This window comes from Terrapene carolina, unplaced genomic scaffold (genome assembly GCF_002925995.2).
Source record: "Terrapene carolina triunguis isolate 2854851 unplaced genomic scaffold, T_m_triunguis-2.0 Scaffold790, whole genome shotgun sequence".
In the NCBI taxonomy this organism is placed as follows: Eukaryota; Metazoa; Chordata; order Testudines; family Emydidae; genus Terrapene; species Terrapene triunguis.
Window position 1 is genome coordinate 2,037,242 of NW_020665141.1, and position 25,733 is coordinate 2,062,974.

At 39.7% G+C, this 25,733-nt stretch overlaps 1 protein-coding gene across 3 annotated transcripts in view; it reads left to right on the forward strand.

The window, feature by feature from the left end:
• Positions 1-25,733, forward strand: part of EIF4ENIF1 (eukaryotic translation initiation factor 4E nuclear import factor 1) — a 35,727-nt gene that overhangs the window by 8,878 nt on the left and 1,116 nt on the right. The window contains exons 3-18 of one of the 3 annotated variants that reach the window (XM_026660548.1): positions 305-378; positions 1,901-2,028; positions 2,858-3,153; positions 5,556-5,757; positions 7,603-7,778; positions 11,536-11,671; positions 12,021-12,200; positions 14,605-14,834; positions 17,501-17,572; positions 18,053-18,236; positions 18,780-18,859; positions 19,424-19,563; positions 20,888-20,972; positions 22,898-23,030; positions 24,206-24,547; positions 24,840-25,004. In XM_026660548.1, coding sequence (XP_026516333.1) covers positions 305-378; positions 1,901-2,028; positions 2,858-3,153; positions 5,556-5,757; positions 7,603-7,778; positions 11,536-11,671; positions 12,021-12,200; positions 14,605-14,834; positions 17,501-17,572; positions 18,053-18,236; positions 18,780-18,859; positions 19,424-19,563; positions 20,888-20,972; positions 22,898-23,030; positions 24,206-24,547; positions 24,840-25,004 — 2,623 coding nt within the window. The remainder of the gene's footprint in view (positions 1-304; positions 379-1,900; positions 2,029-2,857; positions 3,154-5,555; positions 5,758-7,602; positions 7,779-11,535; positions 11,672-12,020; positions 12,201-14,604; positions 14,835-17,500; positions 17,573-18,052; positions 18,237-18,779; positions 18,860-19,423; positions 19,564-20,887; positions 20,973-22,897; positions 23,031-24,205; positions 24,548-24,839; positions 25,005-25,733) is intronic. The other 2 variants (XM_026660549.1, XM_026660550.1) reach the window with 2 other exon arrangements.

Sequence of the window (25,733 nt, forward strand, 5' to 3'; positions counted from 1 at the left end):
TTGAAAGGATTTTATGGCTGTGCAAAAGCCCATCTAGATATAGTTTGTGTTGGAAGGATGACAGCACTGTTGCAGCTGAAATAAAAAATGGACCTCTTGGTAGAATCTTTCAAGTATTGCAGTAATGGTAGTTGAATTGTACTTTGAACAAAAAAATCAGATCAATATTTTGGGAAAACATTCAGATTAGTTAATGTCATCTATGATATTTAAACAAACCTGTATGCTCTGGAACAAGTTCTGCTTTCTGTTTATATCCTACCCAGGTGGGAGTCAGAACTAACTTAAATCTTTTCCTTTCCAGGAAGAACTCTTGGATATTAAAGAGCGTCCCCACTCTAAACAGAGGCCTTCATGTCTTTCTGAAAAATATGACAGGTATTTTCTGGTCTTAAAATAAACTTGACTGTTTGTTTTTAACTGGATAATAGATCTTTTTTAAAATTCCACAAGAAAAACCTTTAGCTTCAAAAGTACTTTATGTTTATCTTAATGCATTTAAGTCCCCCACCAAGGCTTGTTTTAAGCTAATGCCTTTCAGAAAATAGACATAAGGTGGGGTAGTCTGAGCAAAGTATCTTTAGCTCTATAGCTGGTATCTATACTACTCCTGTGTATGTTTACATGGTGTATAAATTGTAGCATGAGAGAAATGCACCAGAGGATAACTGTACATAGTATAGATATTACAAGCTTACAAAAACTAGACTTTAGGCAGGGAAACCTTTTTCTTTCACTTAATATTGCCTGTCTCCCTGGTCCCTCAGTACCTGCAAAAGGACTTCTCTAAGAATTGAGAACTGTCTAGAGGCAAAGTTGCATGTACCCAAGTTTAATATAGCTGTCCTAATACATCTGGGTTGAAACCTGAAACATAGCACTACTTGCCACAAGGTTTTTGTCAAACTACTTCTGTGCCATATTGTGGTACTTCTGTGAGCCAGATAAGCATCTAGGTAGAATGAGATATATTTAAATCCAGCTGTTGATGGTTGGTTTGATGCACTTGTCACTACAATCATTGGTGGACATTATTCAATATTGCCTTTCCTCAGCTGCAAAGACTCCTTTGTATAAATTCCTCATACTGACCTTCTATTGTTCGATACTCCTCAAAAAGGCTTAGTTAGTACTTTCACTTATTGCAACATCTAAGATGTAAAATAGAATTAGATTAAACTTAGAAAGAACAAGGCAAACTGAAGCTGTGAACTCCTAATTTAAGAGTAGATAAATTTGAAGATAAGATAGTGGTGCATCAAAAAGGAGAATTATTGGGCTTTGAAATTGTTTGCAGTTTGAACCAACAACACTTTTTACTGACTTTTCTTGGCAACATATAGCAATGATAAGTTATGGCAACTTTGATTTCTCATTTCATTCACTTTAAGGTTGAAGGCACATGCATTTCTGGCTTGTACTATGAATGATTTGCTCAAGAGGGATCTGTATAGTGGTAAGATTAGTGTCTTAACCTGTCTCCTAGGCAAATGACAGAGTTGTAATTGGTGTGAAAGGAAGCCCTGTTAACACATAACATTGGAAGAGAACAAATCTTATTCTTGGAAGATAAATTGGGGATGGAACCTTCAAGTGTGAACTTGGTTTCATACTACTTTGCACATTTAGCATGAATCCCTGTGCTATCTTTATACTGATATTTGACACAACTCTTCCACATTTTCTTATCTTCATAAAGATATCTGGAATACCATGTAAATGGGCCAGTTTGAGGTAGGAAACTGGATGCAGCCTTGAGTTGAAAAGTCGGAAGCACAGATCACTACTCAGTGCAGCCCTTCTAGCTTAAGTATTATTATAATGGATTAGTGGCTTAAAGTACATCTTGTCTTTAATAAAGTGAACACTTTTAAAGGGTTTTGTAATTTTATTTGCATAGTGATGGAGTTTGGGACCCTGAGAAATGGCATGCATCTCTGTACCCAAGTTCAGGGCGAACCTCACCAGTGGAAGGGTTCAAAAAAGACTTGGATTCAGACCGGACTTCTCTCATGCGCAGGATAGTTGGTGAGTGCACCATTTTTACAATATGAGGTGCTCAATAAGAACCTAGGGTAGTGGCAAAATTATTCCCTCATGGTTTACAGTGGTGGTATAAAACTGAGTGAGGGAAGTGTTAGATATAATCTGAAGGAAAGAGGTCTACAACTACAACTTTAGCAAAATCTCAGTTGCTTTAGCAACAGTGGGAGTGCTAGTGCAGACTAGCCACTAGTCGTCTTACCACTGTGTAATCACCTTCAAAGGAGGTTCAGACTACCTTGTTCTGTTCTCCCCTTCCTCCCCCACCCCAAAAAAAGCACCAGCTTTAGTCTATCCTAGTGCTCTTACTAGTGGAAATACACTATTGGATTTTCCCTGTAACTGTTTGAAGTTAAGGCCTCAAACTTGTTTGTTCTCCATGAGACACTTGGCTAGGGCATTAAAGGCAATAATTCCTCAATGTCTATCTGTAAATAAATAAAACCCCTCCATGTTCTAGTTTTGTGTTGATCTTTTTGGATATCATTCCATCAATATGATAAATTGTAATGCTTCACTTCTCATCACACTTTTTGTGGCAGTACTTTGAGGTTAGAAGATTCAAGCAAGGAATTACTTGGAAATAATTATGGCTTTATAGACATTTATTAGATACAAGCATTTAAGTTAAAATAGTTTATATTTGTATGGGGAAACATCTGTTTTCAAGTACTTGTAGCTAAAATTTGAGTATATTCCAGTGTTTTACAAATGGGCTTTGTAATTCCACTGGCTACTTGTCAAACTTTCAAGTTAATCTGTTCTCAAAGTAACACAGATAGCTTCTCTAGAACACTACTCTTCCAATCTGCAGATCCTAGGGAGCGGGTGAAAGAAGATGATTTGGATGTAGTCCTAAGTCCCCAAAGGCGGAGCTTTGGAGGAGGCTGCCATGTGACTGCAGCTGTCAGCTCACGTCGAGCAGGGAGCCCTTTGGAAAAGGAGAATGATGGTGTTCGTGTTATTGGTGGACGTAGGATTGGAAGTGGGAGAATCATCTCTGCCCGCAACTTTGATAAAGACCACCGGGGTGGTGAAAAGGACATGCGGGATTCTAGAGATGCAAGGGACAGAGATCGTGAGAGGGACTACAAAGACAAGCGTTTCAGGGTTTGTTCTCATGACCGTGTTTTCATAGTAAATTTGATTGGGTGGTGGGGTCTCTGCCTATTCAATTCCTGGTCTTTCAAATGATATCAACTGTGGTGGCTTCTGGTGTTTGGATTATCTATCTACTAGATGAGTTTGAGATTTTAAACTTCCTTGTTACAGATGTCAGATGGTGGTAACGTTATGGCAATAACCTGTGAGTGAAACAGATGACTAAGGAATTTTTGGTGGTTTTGGTACCCCAAAAGTTTGATAGTTCTTGCTCCATCAGAGTAGAACCCTGCCTAGTATATAGTGTTATGTGGCTTGAACATAATCTTTAGTCTTCTGTAGAAGGTGACGTGCTCTCGTGCCACAGTTCTTTAAGAAATCCATTTCATAACTTAACTGGAAACTGTTTCTTACCCACCATTAGGAAGTGACTTGTGCCCTGAAATATGAGCATATGTATATATCTTCCAAAACTTGGTTTTAATCCTTAGAGCAACTGTGAATATTAATATAGGTGTCCAGTCCTGTTAAGATCTTTACCTCCATGGTATCTTATGACCATGAGTTCCATAGGCTAACTGTTCATTGTGTGAAAAAGCATATTCTTTTAGCTGTTAAATTTGCTGCCTTTCAGCTTCATTAAATGTCCTTGTGTGTTTGATAGACTGTATTCTCTTAAGTAGGATAAAAGATTACAATTCCATATAGTTAAGTATCACAGGACTCTAGGTCTAGTGTTAACATTAAACACATTCTCTCAAGTCATTAATGATTCTGCAATACTAAATTGGGTAGCATTGCAAATACAGCTGACAAAAGTAATGCAAAGGCCCAGAGTCATGGAAAAATGGGCAGAAAAAATTCTCCTTGAAGGTGGGGAATACAAACTAACATATCTGGGGAACAAGTTTGCATTGTAATATGGCAACAAACAGCGTGGATTAAAAAAACCAAACTAAATCATTAGGTGTCATTTTTAAATCTAGTTAATTGAAAATGGTAAATTTAAACCTTAAGTTAAATTGCCTATATATTACAATCATTTAAGTTAAACACAAAATAAGCATGGTTGCTGCCAAGCTTTAAAGACAGTCAAAATGCTGGACTGGTGAAACTTGCTGGGTAAACATTTGGAACCAGAGTTTGTTGAAGTGCCAAACCAGCTTTTGACAGCAGGAGCTTATGAAGATTCAGTGAACACTTTGAGTTCATTCAGGTAGTTCAGTTGAATGACTAGTTGATTCCAAGTTATGAGTTGAAAAAGCAGGAAAGTTTGTTTTTCCTCTTCCAATCTATGAATAAAAACTGGGTGTCAGAGGATGAGATTTCCTAGTTAGAAAATGTTGAAGGAGATTGAACCGATGGTGATGGAAAAGAAATTTGCTAACTAAAGATCACATTTCCATTGTCTAATAAATCCATTTTAAATGCAAAACACATTTTGATAAAGCTCAAGTGTGCTGATACATAAGAAGTTTATTTAATAAATTAAATTAAGCATAAAACCAACATTTTAATTTCCATCCAAATACAGCTTAATACATATAACCAGTAAAATACTTTATCTAACAAATGTTAATGTTCCCTTTTCTAATGTAATAAATGTAAGTTATATAATTGTTTAGATGTGTATATAGATACCAAATTTAGTTGCAAATCAGCATTTTTTAATAGTTACCAACCAATGAGAATCAATCTCTTTCATAAAGAAACTAATCATGTTTTCTGTTTGTACTTTAAAATTGATTTAAATCCACGTTTCCTGCTTGCTGATTTAAATTGTTGACTTAAATCACTTTTTGATTCAAATCTAGCAAAAAAGCCACACAATTTTAAGGAGTACAAAAGTATATTAGTGTAGAGTGAATAGTTTGTCTGGCCCTAGTAGTGTGACTATAGCTCATCTAAGTACCTCCTTACCAGAAGTATATTGACAAAAGAGCAACAAATGATTAGGGGATGGAGAATAAGAACTAAATGTATAACTTGTCAAAACATACTAGGGGAATGCTACTGTATATTCTTTGAACATCTGTATAAATACCATGGGGTACGGGTGGGGGGAGGAGAAAACTACTTAGAACTCTAACAACCTAAATAAGAGTAAGTGAGACTTAAAAGTTCTATTAGTTTGTCAACTGTTTACAATTGATCTTGCTTTTAAGTAGCAGAAGGTCCCTGATCTATTTAAAATTAGATAGAATGCTAAAAAGCATATTGAGCCCATTGGCAGGGAGATGCATTAAGACATAATAGAATGAACCTATCTACAATTTCTCTGGTCTGAAAACATTTAAAATAGAACTATTGCTTGTGAACCAATAGGAAGAAAACTGAAACTCTTGAGAAACATTCACACTAACTTTTTTTTTTTCTAACTTCCTTCTCCATGCTATAACTACCAAATTCAGAGGGAATTTGGGGATAGTAAACGTGTCTTTGGGGAACGTAGAAGAAATGATTCCTACACTGAGGAAGAGCCAGAGTGGTTCTCTGCTGGACCCACAAGTCAGTCTGAAACCATTGAGCTCACTGGCTTTGATGATAAAATATTAGAGGAAGATCATAAAGGACGAAAACGAACAAGACGACGCACAACCTCTCTGAAGGAAGGTATGTAACAGCCAAATTGGAATGGCAAGAGCGGTTCTCTTGGACTTAAAGTTGGAAGGCAAACTTTGTGTGGTAATACTAATATGAAAGGCTACAATTTTGTCATGACTATTTTTAGTAAGTCATGGACAGGTCTCGAAGTCAGATTCCATGACATAATTGTAGCCTTGCTAATGGGTATATAGATGGCGGGGAAACTAGATCAAATGTGGCAATCTTGGATTTTTAACTTAACAGCATTGAGGGCTGCAATTGTATCATGCTTTCCCAAAAACCTCAGTCCTCCATTGAGTAATGATAAACTATATTGGGTTGGAAAATGTGCATCCTATGACTTGGCTTCTGATCATTCTGGAGCACGGAACTTAAGGCAAGTTTTAACAATCTTTTTGCTGTGAAAATAACAGTATCCTCTGGCAAATCTGGAAGTGTCATAATATGGGGTGGTCATGAGGTAAACCATGTACAACCTCTCAAGGGGGAGAAGATTGTAAGATTCTTACAGTAATACCTTTGCCTGATCCTTTGGGATAGCATGCAAGCTACCACCTGGACTACATCTGTCTTTGCCATCTAGTCATTAGATATTGCTTTGGTTGAAGAAGCAACCTTGGAAGTTTCACACGACTCTGAGAAGGCTGCAATGGTTGTGGGATTGGAACAGCAGTATTCATTATCCTTTCCTAGCAGGAGCACTGGGCATGCTGCTTTAATAAAGTGTACTTCATAGCAAAATGCCAGGCCCGCAGCGGTGGCCTTGTAGAGACCTGAGGACTTCCTAAACATGCCTGAAGTGAATAATAAACTCCCTATGACTCTGTGCTAACTTCTCTAGCAAATCACATAGCCATAATTCACTACTAGGAGAACTAAACTGTAGACATGACTGAAGGGTGGGGAGGAAATCATGTCTTCTAACCTTCGATAGAGTAGGATTATTGCTTCTCTGTAAGGGACACAGTCAACTTTAATGATCCAGAAGAGATTTTCTAATTACTATAAACTATACAATACTCATGCATTTGACAGCACTGCAGTCACTTTACTGCTTCTTCAGAGCACTCCTGTAAGGAAGATAAGTCTCAGATGTTGTACAATAGACTATAAACCAATAACTTTTTTGTTTGGTGGTGGACTGTCTGAGAGATCACAAATAAAAACACAATATTTGAGAGGTTCTTGGTTGCTACAACAATGATGGGACCATAAGTACCTAAATAGAATATTTATAATCCATGGCAGATGCCAGTTCAGATGACGCTTGCCCTTACAGGAATGGTCCTCCCCAGAGGGAGGAAAGTAGCAGGAGCCTATCTTCCCCCACAAACACCCCACCTCAGACAAGAGAGTGGCAGTTGCCAGCATAGGCAACTTGTGGACGCTTTCATTAACAAATGTCTGGCTGTTTTTTTTGGCTTTTGTCCATTTTTGTGGGGTGGGCAGGGTGAAGCAGTAGATACTGGAGCAGCAATGATGCAGCAGGCTTGTGGGGACACCTGAGAAGACCGCTTGCGGTAATTCAGTAAAGCTGTTTAAAAATAGGATTTGTACCTCATTTGTATAGTGATTGAAGTAGGTGAAACAGTCTAAGATCTTAATGCCAGGGATTCTTTTACCTGTACAGAGCTTACTTAGCACAATGAGTCCCAATTCCTATTTGTGCTCTTTGCATGCTGCTTGCAACATAAATTGGGTTAAATTCATGTAGTTAGCCAGATCAAAGTCTGGAACAAAAGCCATGTCTGAACCCCAATCCTATGGATTAACCAGTAAATAATTCTCCTCTGGAAGTGACACTGGTCTCCTAATCAGGAGCAATGAACTACATTTCTTTTATCCTCAAAGGACTAGAATGCAATGGTGGAGTGGCAGAAGAGGATGAAGTGCGGTCTGTCCTTGCCCATGAAACTGCAGCAGATCAAGAAGTTCCCAGGGAATCTGTTCTACAAGAACCAGCTCCAGGAGAGTTTGACTTCAATGAATTCTTTAACCTGGATAAGAGTGTTCCTGGTTTGGCTTCGGTGAGTGACGTTTTAGGTCAGGTATGTACGTGTGGCAGAAGCACCATCTTTAGCTACTACTGTCTTTTTTCTGAACTAAAATTACTTTTTGTTATGGAAAAGTTTCTTGGACTCTTTTTTTTTAATGTGAATACTCAAGATTTGGGGAAACTTTCTCATCCTGATTTGTCAAATGAACTACATATTATAGCCCATTTAGTAAAAGATGTTGCTTCTAAAATCAGTTTTCCTTCTTGGATTACTATTTCAATCTCTGGGTTTAAAAGAAGCACTTAATATGTGGCACAACTTAATTCCTTACTTTTTTTCTCACTCTTTTGGTAAAGGTTGCACGAGTTAATATTATGGATCTCTTTTCTAGGAGTTCCAGAACACCGTATTTGCAGGGAATGGTTATGGTGGAGTTAAAGATTTCCGATCAACTTTTTGGTTGGATTTCCTTCAGACACTGTACTTAGGTTCAAAATATAATTTCACTGTCTTGTTTTTCTAGTCTATTGGAATATCTGTCTTAGTCATGGATTCTCAAACACTTCAGAATAAGAGGCAGACAACCTCTGAAAACTTGTACAGTAGAAGAGCCTGTTCTTCAAAGACTGATTTTTAACATAATTGATTCAAGTTGAATCCAGTTAATGGATTATATAGCAGATGCTGTAGTAGTATTATGGATAAACTGACATGGGAGTATGTCTCCTACTTAATTGACAGGGCTTATGGGCCAACATGACTTCACCTTGAAGGAATGTCCAGAGGCACTGTTGCATATAAAATGCAACTAACCAAGCCCCTATGGGAGGTAGAAGGATGGATACCAAAAGTAATAAGTGTCAGATTATAGGTTGAAGGAGTATGAAGCTGTACCAATAGCATTAGCCTGCCCTGTGGTTCTAGAAAATCTTCACTTAACTAGAACTAGATTCCTTTCAATAAGAAAATCTGGAGTAGTTACTGTGTCTTGATAATGGACTGACAACACAAGTACAGAAATGTTTGATTAAATGTGCTATTCACATATAGATGCTATGTTGCTGAGGTCCATAAACTATAGTTGGTCACTAAGTAAGTTAATTTTGGAAGACAAAACTTGTGGTGCAAATGGAAATCAACTGTTAACACTTTCAATACTGAATCACTTAGAACATAAGAATGGCCATACTGGGTCAGATCAAAGGTCCATCTAGCCCAGTATCCGGTCTTCTGACAGTGGCCAATGCAAGAACAGAACAGGTAATCATCAAGTGATCCATTCCCTGTTGCTCATTCCCAGTTTCTGGCAGACAGGCTAGGGACACCATCCCTGCCCATCCTGGCTAATAGCCATTGGTGGACCTATCCTCCATGAACGTATCTAGTTTTTTTTAATCCTGTTAGTCTTGGCCTTCACCATCCTCTGGCAAAGGGTTCCACAGGTTGACTGCATTGTCTGAAGAAATACTTCCTTTTGTTTGTTTGTTTTAATCCTGCTGCCTATGAATTTCATTTGGTGGCCCCCTAGTTCTTGTGTACAGATACATTTTATTTTGGCTTTTGACAGAGGCTGCAGTGACAAGTAGTCTTGGCCTGCAAATCATGGACCAATATCTTGTCACTAGACTGGGAAAATTCTCTTCCATAACTGTCTCTCTAAAAGGTCATAAACTGCAACTGGCCCATTTTGTTATGAGTTGCCTTTCCCTCATGTCACCGTAAACCAACTAGTTCTTGTGACTTAAGAACAAAATAAGTAATAGGCTGAAATGCTACTTCATAAGAGGCTAGCAATAGTAGAAATTACACATCCATATTTATCTCTGCCCCTCCCAGAATTGAGCCAACTAAACTGCTAGGGATGAGGAACAATCTTTTTTTTTTTTTTTTATATCCCAATTCACTGGTCAGAATTAGATCAGGTAATGTTGCAGAAGGATTTGAAAGGGATAGTGAGATGATGGTGGTTTTCACAGGTGGTGTTGAAATTTTGTATCCTTGGAAGTGGAAGTATTGAAACAAATTATCCTAAATAATAAGGAAGGGGGTGATTAGGCTGCAAAATGCAAGCACGGGGGCTTGAAAATTGAGTCCTGGCTTAATGTTGTGTGATAGGAGCCAACTTTATTGCTATAATTCAAGATACCTGCAGAATATACTTACCTACTTTATAATAAAGGTAACTTTCTAGTATAATTTAGGGGAAGGCCTTCAAATAAATGTTCTTAAATGGTGCATCAAACTTAACAGAGGGCAGGAATCTTAAGTCTCTAGAGGTGGTGACAAACCAGACTGTCTGGTCTGTGAGCTTTCAGGATGATGCCTGTTTTTGTTCAAAAGCAGAAACTTCAGTGACTACGTAGTAGGAAAACTAGTATTCCAGTTTTCCAACTGCCTAAAAATTTAAAGTCTCATGCGCAATGTTGTGCTCTAAAAGCTATTCCAACTATTAGCAGCTGTCCTGTCCATAGGCATTTTTGTGAAGATTATTTTCCCAGTTGTACCATATATATGTATATGAAATGGATAAAGATATAGAACGGTTAGACTGTTCAGGTTCTTCCAGCTCAATTTTTATCAACTTTACATGTATGATCAAATGGCATCAAGATGCCAACCACAAGTAAATGGTTTCATGCTTGGCTCATCTGACAAAGAATTGAGTTTCTTCTCATCTTGGACTGAATGAAACACCAAGGAAACTAAATAAACGAAGCATTGTCTACACAGTGAATGAGGTCCCACACTGTGGGACAGTTAAGGTTGCTTGGGATAAACTTGACTCTGGCAGAGATTTCTTGGAAAATTAATTTATACATCACAAAACATGCATTAGTGAAAACCAGCTTGCAAAATGCAAGTGCTTTAGCTTAAATCATTTTAAATGGTTTCTTGCCACATATCACTGCTTCTGAACTACTTGTAGCGACCAGTGTAGAACTGACAAGGTGGCTTACGCTGACAATAGTGTTAGAATTGTATTTAGCTGTTCAGGTTTTAAAAAGCTTCAGTTGTTAAACTGACAGTCACTAATCTCCAAGAATGAATGAACTCTCTACTGTTCTCTATTCATTAGATTAAGATAGTTCCTGTTTGCTACTTCTGCAAACAATATTTGAAAGAACTGAAGGTGATTGGATAACCAACATGGTATAGCACAGGTGGTAGTATAGGCTTCCATAGAGGGTCTTGTCAATATGCCTTTCCCTCTCCCAAAGAACCACTTCTAAGTGTTAGAGTATCTTTCTTCACTTGGGCTTACCTCCTCTGTTTCTGCAGAAGATACAGTATTTTTATGTGGGCCCCTCTTCACATGAACTCCTATAACCTGAGTGCTGCTCATAGGTCATTGAACCATGGAGTCAAGTGTTAACTACTCTCACGTGGGCTAATTTTTGGACCAATGACTGAAGATTCTGGCAATTGAATATTCATCTGTCAGCTGTTCTGGTGCAGTGGAATTTGTAATAGCTTAATCAGACAGTTGCAGAATATAAAATATGGAACAGACTTCATTTTGTACAGATAGAAAATGCATGATTGATTATACCAACACACTGGTTACACAGAAATATGGTGCAACTTCGTGGGGGGGGAAAGGGGAAACAAATGGTAGCTTAAAACCTACTCCAAATCCAATATTCTGGGACTGTAACTTCAGGTCAGCAGCAGCAAAGGAATTTTACATGTTATACAGTAAGTGTCTCTTTTGTATATCAAACCCTCCCATTCTTTCTCCTGTTAAGACTGTGTTGTCTAAAACTTTCTTTTTTTCCCCACAATATAGATGATAGAGGATGTGCTGGGGGAAGGTTCGATGTCTTCTAGCAGGTTCAGTAGGTGGTTCTCTAATCCTAGTCGTTCTGGAAGTCACTCTAGCAGCCTGAGATCCACACCACATGAAGAACTGGAGAGGCTAGCAGGTAAAATTGTCTAACTTTTGTAATGTCCTTTAATCTCTGTACTCATGTCTTCACATTTTTCCCTGTCCATTCTTTCAGTGAGAACATGGTAGATAAGGATATAAGGTAATTAACTTTTCCACAGTTTAATCATTCAAAAAAGTCCTTTTGGAAGTAGCTGGAGTATACAGCTTCTTAGTCTTGTCTGCAAAAGGTCTCATCACTTCTCTCTATTTTCCAGCTGATCTCAGGCAGGGGGTGTGAGTCATGGTTTTCAGTGAAGTATTAAGCTTAGTAGCCAGTATGTAGTCATCTTGAGACATTTAGTTGGTAAACTGATGTGGCAGTGCTCCTGGTTTTGCTGTTTCAGGTCTAGAGCAAGCCATTCTCTCCCCTGGCCAGAACCCTGGAAACTACTTTGCTCCCATTCCACTGGAAGACCATTCTGAAAACAAAGTGGACATCCTTGAGATGCTACAGAAAGCCAAAGTGGACTTAAAACCTCTCCTCTCAAGTCTTTCAGCCAACAAGGAAAAGCTTAGAGAGAGCAGTAAGTGCCTCTTCAGATATTGTGGAGTTCCTGTGGTGGCATTCTGGAAAACCTTTTGCCTTGATCTGGCAAGCCTTGATAACTGAGGTTCAGAAGTAGGAAGTACTACAAGTTTACTTACACTTCAGAAAACCCTCTGGCCCACAAATCTGTTTCGTTGATACCATCACTGACTCTTTCCATCCTAATCATAGGATGACATCGGCAGGATTTTCATCATGAACATGCTCATAAGCCTGTGCTACTTTAATACATCAAGATTGTGCAAATCTTGGTGTGTAAATGAGTTTCCAGCTTTACTGTTCCTGGCATCTAGACTGGTCTTCACATTAGAGACAGTGGTAAAATGTCAGCAGTCCTAAATTTACTTGACACTTAAATTCCTATTATGCAGCTCTTCCTAAAACTTGCACCGTGAGTTATTTTTGCCAACTACCTGTATGCTGGATCACAAAGTGATCCTGGAAGTCTCAGTATCTAAAATGGGATCAATGAAAGGTTTGCATGCTTTAAGGTGTATGAGGGCCCAGAGCAGCTTTTTCAGGTATATCTGGTAAAATTTCCCATAAACCATTTCAGGAAACTGTACCCAACACTTCTGGCACAATAGTCTAAAAGTTCACTTAACTCTTCAAAGAATTGTGGCTCATAAACATGTTTTCAGTAGCAGCTTTACTAGTGAAAAGTAACTCCAGTAGTGTAGGAATGCAACACAGGATTGGAACTGACTTTTATTAATTTCTGTATCAGATGTTAAACCAATCTCTAATTAAGAAGGGAATTGATTCCTTCCATAGTGCTTCTATTCTACTGAAGTCAGATGTAACCTTTTCAATGTTAATTCTAGTAAATAGATTCAGTGCCAGTTTTAACTAGGCACAGGTTTAAGTGCATGCACACATTGCCAATTTGCATGCTCATTGGGCCTGTTGCATGTGCATATGCAAACTGAACATAAGTGCACATACTGTTGTGGAACTTGAGGTTTAATTTCCAAATCTTTCAGTCTTATTGGCAAGCAGCATGTATTGCCATGTAAACTTTAAATTGCTGTGCTGAGCAAAGCTTGAAAGGCTGCCTGATTTGAGTGATGGAAATATGGAGGAACAGGAATTCATCCAACAAAAGTATTGCAAACACTTCTGACCAGCATCCCAGTTTGGGGAGCAAGAAGTGCCTGGTGAACATTGGAGGAAAGCTCTCCCCAATTTGGCTTACAAATATTGAGCTAAGTCTGAACATTGAATTCTGCTCAGACTTCTACCTTTACCACAACAGCCTTCTAATTGTTACGTATTCATCACAGAACAAGGATAAAGACATACAAATTACGGAGTAGACTTCTGTTCACTCATGTCAAAGTACCTGACATGGGGGGTCCCCAATGATAAAATACTAATCAAGCACTTGAGAAATTATTGGTGTTTTCTCTCTATTGGTTAGTCTGTCCTCCAGCATTCAGCTCTTTTCCTCATGCCCTGTAGTGCATGTCAGAATAGTGTGATGTGCTGTGCTGTCCTTCTCCTGCCTCATGGCCATATTTCCAGTAAGTCTACTTGTTTCCAGATCAGCATCTCTTACAGAAACCCATTGGACATTCCTATCTTTTCCTTCCTTATTCTTCAAGGTACCCATATGTTGCCATCTGTTCACATCAGTGCATAACCAAAGGATGTCAGGCACTGGTATACGGAGAAAATAAGCAGTACTTACTGATGCTTGTTCCTTATTTTGTTGGTGTTTCTAGAAATCTTTCCCATGATCCATAATGGCTTTAGTTTTCTTTGGGAAACTTAAGCCCAGTTGAAAATGTATGCAGCTCAAATTCTAATCATGTGATTGTCTAAAGTATGTAGATTTCCAGGTATGTATTTTCTCTTCAAACAATAGCCATCACTTATATGGCTGTAAAAGTCTGGTTTCCTGAAGTATAAGACAAATTATAATCTATGCATACTTGTAACACAATAGCAAATGACTTTATTTAAATCTACAAGAATCTATATTTAAAAAAAAAAATTCTCACTAATACATTTGCTGACTGTACTTCCTGCTAAGAATCCACTGTCAAAACTGCAGAATGAAATGTCTTCCCTTCCTAGACTTCCAAGTCCCAAGAGAAAGGAGAGCTAAAAACTTCAGCTAAAATTAAAGATGCTTGTAAAGACTTTTGTGCTTATAATTGTTCACGGCTCAGGTTATTTTTAATTTGAATGAGAATATTGTAATGTAGCTCAAACAGTGGTTTGAAACAAAAGTGACAGCCAGAACTAGCTTCACATATTCATGGCACATCACCAGATCTCCTTCCCCCCACCCCCCACCCCCCACCCCTTCTATGCACTGGTGCATATGCTTGTAAAGTGAGCACCTAGTTTAACTGTCTTCCCCTTCCATTTCTCAGCACATTCAGGAGTTGTACTTTCAGTGGAAGAAGTAGAAGCTGGGCTAAAAGGCCTGAAAATGGACCAGGAGGGGAAAATTGCTACTCCATTCATGGCACAGCAGATGGAGGAAGCACTGAATGTGGCTGGCTCCAGACAGCTCAAGAAAGATGGAGATATGTCTGCATTTAATAAACTAGTCAGCAGCATGAAGGCAAGTGGGACTCTACCATCACAGCCCAAGGTCCATGTAAGTAACAAATTCCTGACGTTACTAAAATATAAATGGATTCGTGACAAGATACAGGAAATGAACTGGAAGCGCCTCAGCATGACTTTCTCCTGATTTCATATTAACCATTGGTTGGATACGATGGGGTGATGGTAAATATACTGGTTTTGAGAATGCAATTGGTAAGAAGTGAGATTATTTCTTGGGAGATGTTGGCAACTGGACCACTTCCATTTAGGGGATCACTGACCAGAAGAGGTATGTGCATGTTTTCCAGTTTAGTCCATAGCCAAACACCTCCTAAGAGCGTCTGGTAGTTAAAATTTAATAGTCGTGAAGTCTAGCACCTGATTAGACACAAGTGGACCTCTATTGAAGATTTACGAAGACTACTCAGTCTGACCCACAAGCTAACAGGCAGAGTTCTAGATCTTGCTTGATAAAAGTTCACATCTCATGCTACAAAAGAATTGGCCATTTTGGTTAGGGGAGAAGGTTTATCTCTGCACTTAGTCTTAACCCTTCAAGTTATAACTTTTGGGGCAACTTACATCTTTCTGTTGAAGATTTATTTCTGTTGCACATTGCACAAAGCACATGTTAATCTCTTCATAGAGAACTCTAGCTAATACTGCTTTGTTTCCTCTTTTTGTATTAGTGGAAGTGTTTGGGGCAGTTTCCCCAGTAGAAAAACTGAGATCAATTTGGCTTTCTGCAATACTTCAGATGACAGCAGTAATTCTTGTAATAGTCAGGTGCTCTGAAACCTCTTGGCTTTAATGAGTATTTGTGCAATTGTGATAATACAGATACAGTCTACAAGACTAAGACTTGTGCTAGTTTAAAATTTAACATACATCTTTTACTTTAATGGAGTAAATCATGACCATCTCCAACATGAGGTAGCCTGAGAATTGTACTAGAAACTTAATCTTTCAGAAAACAAATGTGATCTCTGTATCCAGTAGGAAGTATTGATGCATTATTGTGACTTCAGACTAGAAATGCACTTTAAACCAATGGATCTTTAGTTATTGTAAAAATGGTGGCAAAGTTTAATATGGAGTTTTATGTATTTCTATTTAACTTCAGATCAAGTGTCAGTTGACAGGTGGCTTTTTTTTTAATTTCCAGCCTTGCAAACAACCTGGAATTTGAAAGTCAACTTCATTATTTTTCTTAGCCTGTGAAGTCTTACTAGTGATTAACTTATGCCCTTCACTATACTTGTCCAACTTCTAACTTTCAATGCAGAAGCATATATGAAGGCAAAATTAAGAAAGTGGGGTTTCAGAAGTGTAACTTGAGGTATGAATTTGGCCTGTAGAATTATTGCTGTGAGACTAGTTTTTTATAGTCAGGTTTATTTTGCTAAAATGGCAAAACATGTGGTGGAAACTGAGCATAGTTAATCCTGAAGGCACCGAGACACACATACAACTCACGGTTACGGTCTTTAGACACTTCTCAAAAGAACCACATTATTGTGCTTTAACAAAATTCATCTGTCTCATCTAGTCCAGTGCAGTCTCTCTCCAATCTGCAAACATGCATAAACTGGTGTACCTGGAAGGTTTGGGGTTTGTGACTTGTAGGTCTCTAAAGACTCTTAGAACAAGAAACTTTCCATGCAAGTGCAATAGAGGTTTTCCTACACTATAAATGCCCTCATTCAGTAATGGTCTCTCTGCTGGAATTGGAAGTTTCTCTGAGATAATGGATTGCACAAATTAAGAACTTGAGTGTGTGCATGATAGTTGTAGGAAAAAGGAGGGCTTTTCCATGTCCCAGTATTAAACCCTTTGATTTCCCAAATGTTGACAATTATCAAGGAATATAGTCTTGTATAGTTACAAACTTTGTAACCTATATCTTAAATGAAAATTGCTTATCTGTTAAACTAATGTTGTACCAAAATTAAACTCTTTCAACATAATTGTCACTCCCACATATTGGAAAGAGGGATGAGAGGGCAAGGTTATTTTGTATTTTTGTTTTGCTGGACTACTCATTCAAGTTTCAACATTGTATGTGATCAGAAGCAAACTGGATAAGTAGGAAGATTTATAGCAAGGAATGTCAGGCATCTTAATTTATTTCATCACTTGGTTAATTTTACATCCCTATAGATTACCATGCAAGCATCAAAATAATCAATTTTGTGCATCAGAAATGGACTCCGTGTTCTAGATCAGATCTTGCCTCTTTTCATATGGTGGACTGACTCCCCTGTCACCCACAATTTCCTAGCCTCCTTATGGCAACTATAGCATTAACTTACAAAGTTCAAGGAAGTATTTCACAAATTTAGCTATAGTATCTCAATCAATTTAGCAGATAGAGGCTAGTAAAGCCTGCACTGAGAGCACTCAATGACACTGTTTAGAAAATCTGTTGGACCTCAGTCAGACTTACAATCAGCAATTTTAACTTGGACCCATCTGAGCTGGTTAGCTAGCAGTGCTTATCAGAAGACTTACATTATGAAATTATAATTATCAGTGGGATAAGGTGGTTTGACTCTTAATGAAGTATGTACTAGGATCTCTATCACTACAGCTTGTGGTGGATGTCTCCTAGGTTATGGAATGGTGTGGGTTCTGAGCCTCTATTGTAGTAATCAAATCTTTACAAACTACCTGCAGATGTGAGCAACTGTTTTGTTTTGTTTTTTTAATTCTTAGCAAAGCCTTGAAAGCCACTTGCTGTCTCCTCCTGAGATCCCAGGCCAACCTCTCCCAAAGAACATTTTGCAGGTATTTCTTTTTGAGACTGTCACCTTGAAATGCTCCTTTTCTCTTTTCTGTATGAGAAGCAGAAGATCATTCCAAAATTGGATTTTTACACCTGTTTTGTGGATTGCAATGGGGATATTCAATAGTCAGATTAATTCCCACCAGACAGAAGTGGGGGGGGAGGGGGGAATGTATAGGAGAGACGACGTGCTAAATCACTGACAAGACTGAACTAGCCATTCAAAAATAGCTGCAGACAATTGTCTAGAGTATTGGAACAAAACTTCACCCTTTCCATGCAACAGAACTCTCAGATCTTTTTAATAGAACAAACATGAGGAAAGAGAGGCTAGATGGGCCATCAAACTTAAGTGTGTACAGTGAGTCTCTGTCAAGCTATTTAGTATGTGTATAGCTGTCTGTGGCACAAGTACTACTGTCTGCAGATTGTATGAAGACTATAGTCAATATTTGACAGCTATTCATTACTTTTCCTCCAAGGAGCTTCTTGGTCCACCCATTGCCAGACCTGCTTCATCCAATGTTCTTAGTGGCTTGATAGGTGGCTTGGAACCTGCAGCATCTTTGCTGAGCCAAAGAGCACCTTCCCCTCCAATTTCACAGGTGTTTCCAACTCGGGCTGCTTCTGCAGACTACCTCCGTCATAGGATCCCCTCACCAATTGGTAAGCAAGACTGCTTCTAGCACGCAGAACTTCTTATAGGGAAGAGGAGACAGATTTCTTTTGACATTTCAATTTTTAAAGCTGAATTCAGAGAATCACTTTGGACAGCATCTAACACTTAATGGGTGACCACCTTCAGGGCCATCTGAAGAATTGCCTCTTTAAAGAATTCCATCTGCTGCTGATGCAAAATTCTGAAAAATCAAACAGACTGGGTTGGACCTTGATAGTACTGCAAATTTAAAGACTAATTTTACTTTATACTGGAGACCACAGTGCTATGAACAAGAAAATACTTTTTCAGGCACTGGCTGGCACTCTGTAGTGCAAAAAGCATAGTTTGCTTCCCAGGGCAGCTGAGGCAAATGCCTTGATGCTTTGTACAGATCTGTAAGTAAGCTGGAGTGGTATTGAGGTGCTTCAAAAGCAATCCCATCTAGCCACCTTTTAAATCAAGGAAGGTAACTGGGGAGGGGGGCTGGAGTCAACAGAAGATAAATGTCTGTTCTAAAACTTGTAGATAAAATTGCTGTCATTCTGTAGGTTTTGGACCAAGTTCTCAGCAATTGCTCAGTGATCCATTTCAGGGGATGCGGAAGTCAATGAGCCCAGTTGCTGCACAGGTTAGATTCAGTGATTTCTGAAACTTAAATATTTATTAAGCACCTTTTTACCCATTTCTTGCAGGACCTAGTGGGAACGTAGGGGGTTTGAATGATGGAATGCTAATTCTTTCATATTGGCAGTTACATGAAGATGCTACTTTAGTTGAATCAATCCTTAGCTTTGATGAAACATGATATTCAGCACTTCACTCTTACACTCCTGGGGGAGATGTGCTTCAGCCTTGGATCCTGAGAATGCACTTGCCATCATTTCCAGTCTGATAACACAAACACCGATGTGCCCAGTGGGTCCATTCTAAAATGCCTTTAAAACTATGTGTAGTTTTTTTAAAGTTTTGCAATAGTGTATTGAGATGAATTGGAGACAGTAACTCAGTGGTGCAAGTTTAACTCTCAGAGGAACTTATTAAAATGTCTGCCACTCCTGTTGACTGTGTAGTTGAGTATTCACAACTATTTCAAACCTTTGTATTTCCCTTTATGGAATAGTGCAAGATCTGGGATAAAAAATAAATAGGCTTCACTGAGATTCTAATGCCTCCTCCTCCTCCTTGACTTCAGATGAGTCCACTGGAGATGCAGCAAGCTGCCTTAGAGGGACTAGCTCTACCACATGATTTAGCCATGCAGGCAGCAAATTTCTACCAACCAGGTTTTGGCAAACCACAAATGGACAAAAGCAGAGATGGCTTCAGGAACAGGTGAGATTCCAGTCAAGCAAGTTTTTAGAAAACGCTTAATTATGATAGTGTGTGCCTTTCACCTTTTCTGTGCCCCGTTCCTTTTCAGTGGAGCCAATAGCTCATTACCCTTCCTCTATAATGGATGCACTTGGTACTTTGGTTTCAAGGCACCTATTCTAGCCTTATTGCCAGGAAGTTATATTGGCTTATGGTGTGATGTAAAGGGGATTAATGTGCTGGACTAGAAAATAGGATTTCAGAATTTATGTCGTGGAAGATAAAGAAACAGTCCTACTAAACATCATATGAAAAACCTGAACTTGTAATTGCAGCTGATGTGGCTCAGTGGCTGGGCAAGTGTATGCACTGCCATAGGCCAAAGTAATAGAATCATAGACTATCAGGGTTGGAAGGGACCTCAGGAGGTCATCTAGTACAACCCTTTGCTCAAGGCAGGACCAATTCCCAACTAAATCATCCCAGCCAGGGCTTTGTCAAGCCTGATCTTAAAAACCTCTAAGGAAGGAGATTCCACCACCTCCCTAAGTAACCCATTGCAGTGCTTCACCACCCTCCTAGTGAAAGTTTTTCCTAATATCCAACCTAAACCTCCCCCCTGCAACTTGAGACCATTACTCCTTGTTCTAAATAAAGCTGATCTTGGAATTTGCTTTCTAAGCAATAGAGCTCAGGCATAGCATGAACTATGTATCTTTGTGGGTAAACAGGCCATCCACTTTACTATATAACCTCTTAGCAGGTGACTTATGTAGTCATAGCAATGTCCACCTTGAAGGCTGATTGTCTAGCATCTTGGCTGGCTTTCATGGACAGAGGTATATTGTTAAACACCCTTTACAGCAAAGCACACATCTTGAGAGCCTACTTTTAATGTAATTAGAACTTGTAGAATAAGAAGCCAAAAAAACTAGAACTGCCAGAAGATGCATGACATTTTATAGCCATTAGCTTCTGAATAAACTTAAAGACCAGAACTATAGTGAAGACTGCGTGAATCTTATTTTAAACTGAATCTACAGTCCTCCTTTACCCACAAGTGAAAATAGTGATAGGAAAAATCAGCTGTACAGGCTTTGCTTTTCTTGAACAGCACAATGACTAGTTAAGTCATTGTTTTGACGCAGGAAACGATTACTGGCATTTAAATGGCAGTGTGATCTATAAAGGGTGAACTTTGGAAATACTGCATTGATACTTGGGCAGTCACTAACTTTGGTATATCCTAAATTGTACCTATTTTTAGCATCAAAAAGGTGAAAAGCAGGATTACCAAGACACTATAATGCTGCCTTGGCCTCTTAACATTCATGTCTGTTCATAGGCAACAGCGAGTGACTAAGTCTCCGGCACCAGGCCACAGAGGGAATGCATCTTCTCCAGCCCCTGCTGCATCCATCACTAGCATGGTCAGTACTTGCATCAATGTTAATTTTTCCTTAATATGGAGAGGAAGAGGGTTAAAGCCGCATACTAATAGCCATTCTTGAAATACCTTGTAGTTGTAAATAACTTACGGTTGGATTAATGAAGTTTGAGAATAACTATTTGTGGCTGGGATGAGTTAATCTCTATTGGCATGTCAGATGGCCATATACAATATAGTTATTCAAGGGTTAGTCATTCTACTTCCTTAACCTCATTTGGATTACCACTTAGATTTGGAACAATGTCCTCAGCTTCTCATATTGACTTAATATGCAAACATAATTTCAAGGATTAACATGAGTGCCTGAATTTTCATGACTAGTGACTTTAGGTGCCTTAATGTTTGAGGTCCCAACTTGGGGGTGTGACCCCCTTCTCTCTCCCCGAAGAAAATACTAAGCACTTGCGCTGTATCACAGAGGTGGGCAAACTACAGCCCGTGGGCCACATCTGGTCCATGGGACTGTCCTGCCCAGTTCTTGAGCTTCTGGCCTGGGAGGCTAGCCCTTGGCCCCTCCCCTACAGCCTCAGCTCACCGTACTGCCAGCACTCTGGGCAGTGGGGCTGCAAGTTCCTGCCGGGCAGCATGACGGCATGGCTGGCTCCGGCTGGGCAGCACAGCTGCCAGTCCTGGGGCTCTGAGCAGCATGGTAAGGGGGTGGGGAGCAGGAGGGTTTGGATAAGGGGCAGTCAGGGGACAGGGAGCAGGGGGGGTTAGATAGGGGGTGGGGCCCCAGGGGGGACAGTTAGGGGCAGGGGAGTCCTGGGAGGGGGAAGTTGGGACAAGGAGATTGGGGGTCAGGGATTCTGAGGGGGGCAGTTGGGGTGGGAAGTGGGAGTGAGCGGAGAGGGGGCAGAGGCCAGGCTGTCTGGGGAGGCACAGCCTTCCCTACCCAGCCCTCCATATAGTTTCAGAACTCTGATGTGGCCCTCAGGTCAAAATGTTTGCCCACCACGGTCTATCAGATCATGAGTTAAGAACCTAGAATTGTAACTACTCTTGAATTTGGGCCTTCAGTAGAAACAATTAGTGGCAATTAATTCAACTGAATTTATGTAGGACTTGAGTCTATGAAAGTAGTTTTGTGATCAGTTAATCCACAATTGAACAATAAAGATTTTGACATTTAAGAATTTAAGTAAAATATGCACTACAGTATAGAAAAGTCCCCGTCCTTGATACAAGGACAGTAGTTCCCCAGCTGGTCTGCAGAGAACCATGGCAAGAACTCTGGCCACCACATTCTGGTTCTTTCAAGCTGCTGCATCAAACAGCTAAAAATACACCTTCCTAATAACTGGTTCCATGTAAGCAATTGTTATAGTTTCCACAAAGATGTGTAATTTGGAAGGCGAAGTGCCTTTCATGAGAATCTAAGGGCCTGTCTACACTGGGAGTTAGTCACTGAAGGTGGATTAGAGCTAAACCAGAATAAAGCCCTCTTGTCACCACATAGAGTTATTCAGTAATAGCTACTGTGCTTTAAATTCATATCCTCTCTTAATCTGAATTGCCTTTCAAGTGCAGACCAATCCTTAAGTATAAACAATGAGAACCTTTGTTCTAATAATCTCTGGGCTCTTCTGGTACAAAGTAAACTCATGCACTTCTGCAAACCTTGGGTAAAATGAGATTTATAAGAGTGGAAAATAAACCCGGAATAATGAAGACAAGCAAAAAATCTTGGGGTTGGAGGCTCAACTACATTAGACATGACAGGAAACTTTGACTTTAGGTGGGGCATGTTTATTTTAAGGGAAAATATGATTACTGGGATACATGTGACCTTGTGCATGGTTGCAAAAAAAAGATTCTGCATTTGCACACTTAACAGATATAATGCCTAATACCCAGAACATTTAGTATAAGGTATCATTTGCTCACAATCAGTTATTCTTTTCACAGCTCTCTCCTTCCTTCACACCTACCTCAGTGATTCGTAAGATGTATGAAAGCAAAGAAAAAAATAAGGAGGAGCCAGTTTCTGGGAAAATGAAAGCCAATGATAGTAAAGATGAAGGTCAAAGGACACACGAAGGTACTGTAATGGCTTTGTTCTTGAAGGCAGATTCACCAATACACAAGGCTAGAATCGAAGCTGTGAATTCCTGCTCCTTAAATTTAAGTCTGGTCCTCTAAAGTAGTGTTAAGACATTCCCAACCTCAGGACAGTGTGTTTATGAAGGTGTACTTCAAACTTCCTGTACCTCTTACTAGGAAGCTAGATTGCCTCTCCCTGAGCAAAATTCCACCACTGTGGGCTTTGATAAACTCTTCCTTAAGGTCAGATCCTCTTGGATACAGTTGCACAGTGGTGTCTAAAAGGATGACCTGAAAATGTAAATGCTGATGGCTTAGACTTGCAAACAGGGTTTTTTGGCCTCTACCTATTAGAAAAGGGTACGTTGGTTCAGTAGGAATTGTGTATTTTACCATGTTAGACACACTTCCATCTCTTCCTTATTTGAGAAGAGTTCTTGGGGATCAGGTGCAATCTAGAACTCTTAAGACTGCCCTTAAATGACTGCTCTGCCAGTTGAGACTTTATTGTGCAGATTCTTGTCACCTTGCTTAAAGGATGTCCGGGATAGCTCAGTGGTTTGAGCATTGGCCTGCTAAACCCAGGGTTGTGAGTTCAATCCTTGAGGGAGCCATTTAGGGATCAGGGGCAAAGACCTGTCTGGGGATTGATCCTGCTTTGAGCAGGGGGTTGGACTAGATGACCTCCTGAGGTCCCTTCCAACCCTGATATTCAATTTAAAAAAAAATTCCAGACATGCTCCTCTAGCAGTAAAGACTGCATCCAATCCTGGAGCTATAAGGGCATTGTTAGTACGCTCATATAGCTAATCTGAAGAACCTGGGTTTGAGAGAGATCACTGTACCGAACTAGGTTTTTAGACCTAGCTTGTCAGTGTTTCAGCATGAACTTAATAAAGCTGAGACACGGACAAGAGTCGGGTTTTTTTTTAAACCCAAATACTGACTCCTTTCTCATCATTGCCTCCTCAACTTTCCTTTGACTTCTGAAGGAATCCAAGAAAAATGAGGGAAGTGGTAGGAAGACATCTGACTAAGCTCAGACTCTTGTATATCTTCCAGACTTGTAATTGATAGTCTAGCAAATACCATACCTAGCTTTAAGACATTTCTGCCTTTTGTACTTGCACAACTAGAAATCAGATTTAAAGTCATATTTTAATTTGACTACAGATAACTTACTATCAGCTAGCTTGGTGGAGAATGCAGAGCAAGATACTTCACCTGCTATAAGTTCCAAACTAGCTGCATTGCAACGCTCTGCATGTTCTACAACGCTTTCTCAGCCAAACCGTTGCACCAAAGAACAAGACTACAAGCCTAAATCAACTGGCAGAAAGACTCCTACAACAGCCTCCCCTGTACCAGGGTCTCCCTTCCTTCGTCCTGTTCACCAGGTACCCCTTGTTCCCCATGTACCAATTGTACGACCTACTCATCAACTGCATCCAGGATTGGTCCAGAGGATGCTGGCACAGGGGATGCATCCACAACATCTTCCTCTGCTGCAAGCAGGTAATCCTCTTACTTGTACCACTTAATTGCTAGGGTGAAACTTCAATATAAACTTGTTCTTGGCCTCTTAAGAAGCACTGACACCCTTACATAATGCTAGACTAAGATGTGTGGTGATTGCCACAAATAGGCTATCTTCCCTATTACAACAAACTCCTTTCATAAGACTGACAGTACTCTCACAAACCAGCAATTGCTAAACAAGTGTGCCTTTCAAATGAAGCTCCTTTGTTTATATTTCTGACATTTTAATAAAGTAATGGGCCTCCCCCCAACCTTGTCTAATCAATAGGTATGATTCCTCCAGGGGTGGACTTGTCTCACATACAGGGAATATCTACTCCCATCCTGGGCCAGCCTTTTTATCCATTACCAACAGCTGGCCATCACCTCTTAAACCCACGCTCTGGGACACCTCTGCAGCTGGCAATGATGCAACAGCAACTACAGCGATCAGGTAGGTTAAACAAGAGAACCAAGATAATTATGGCCTTCTAGACCTGACTAATCTGCACCCTAGGAACTTTTGTACTGTCCCATGTTCAATTAATGAACTTAGCTAACTGAAGGTACCTGGTGTCTGTATGCTACAGTTAAAACTTTCAAAGCTATTTAGGAAACTGTCCTCCATGAGAACTAGGCTTCAGGGGAGAATGTAAATTCCCAAGATAGCTTTGACAGTCTGAAACTTCCTTTCCACTTAACTGTAGCATGACTACACTCTCTCTGGATCATGGGGTGACTCTTTTTGCCTTCAGCTGATGGAGTGAGTTTTTAGCCTCCTGTGGCACAATTAGTGCTTCTACCACCTACAGAGGCTGAGCAGCCTCTTCTCTACCTTTTTTCCCCCTTATTTTGGGGGCCTCAAATAACCCAACTCTTATTACTCCTTTAATCTTTGAGATTAACACTCATGTTGATAGTCTTTCAGCTGAGATCTGGATGTGGTTCTCTCTAGTCAACAATGTACTAATTGGAGTTGACAAATGCTACTGCACAGTAGCATCAATATGATCAACATGCAGTTATTAGCCTAGGAAAATACTGAACCCCATAGTACAGGGGTAGGCAATCTATGGCACGCGTGCCGAAGGCAGCGCACGAGCTGATTTTCAGTGGCACTCACGCTGCCCAGATCCTGGCCACCAGGTCCAGGGGGGCTCTGCATTTTAATTTTAAATGAAGC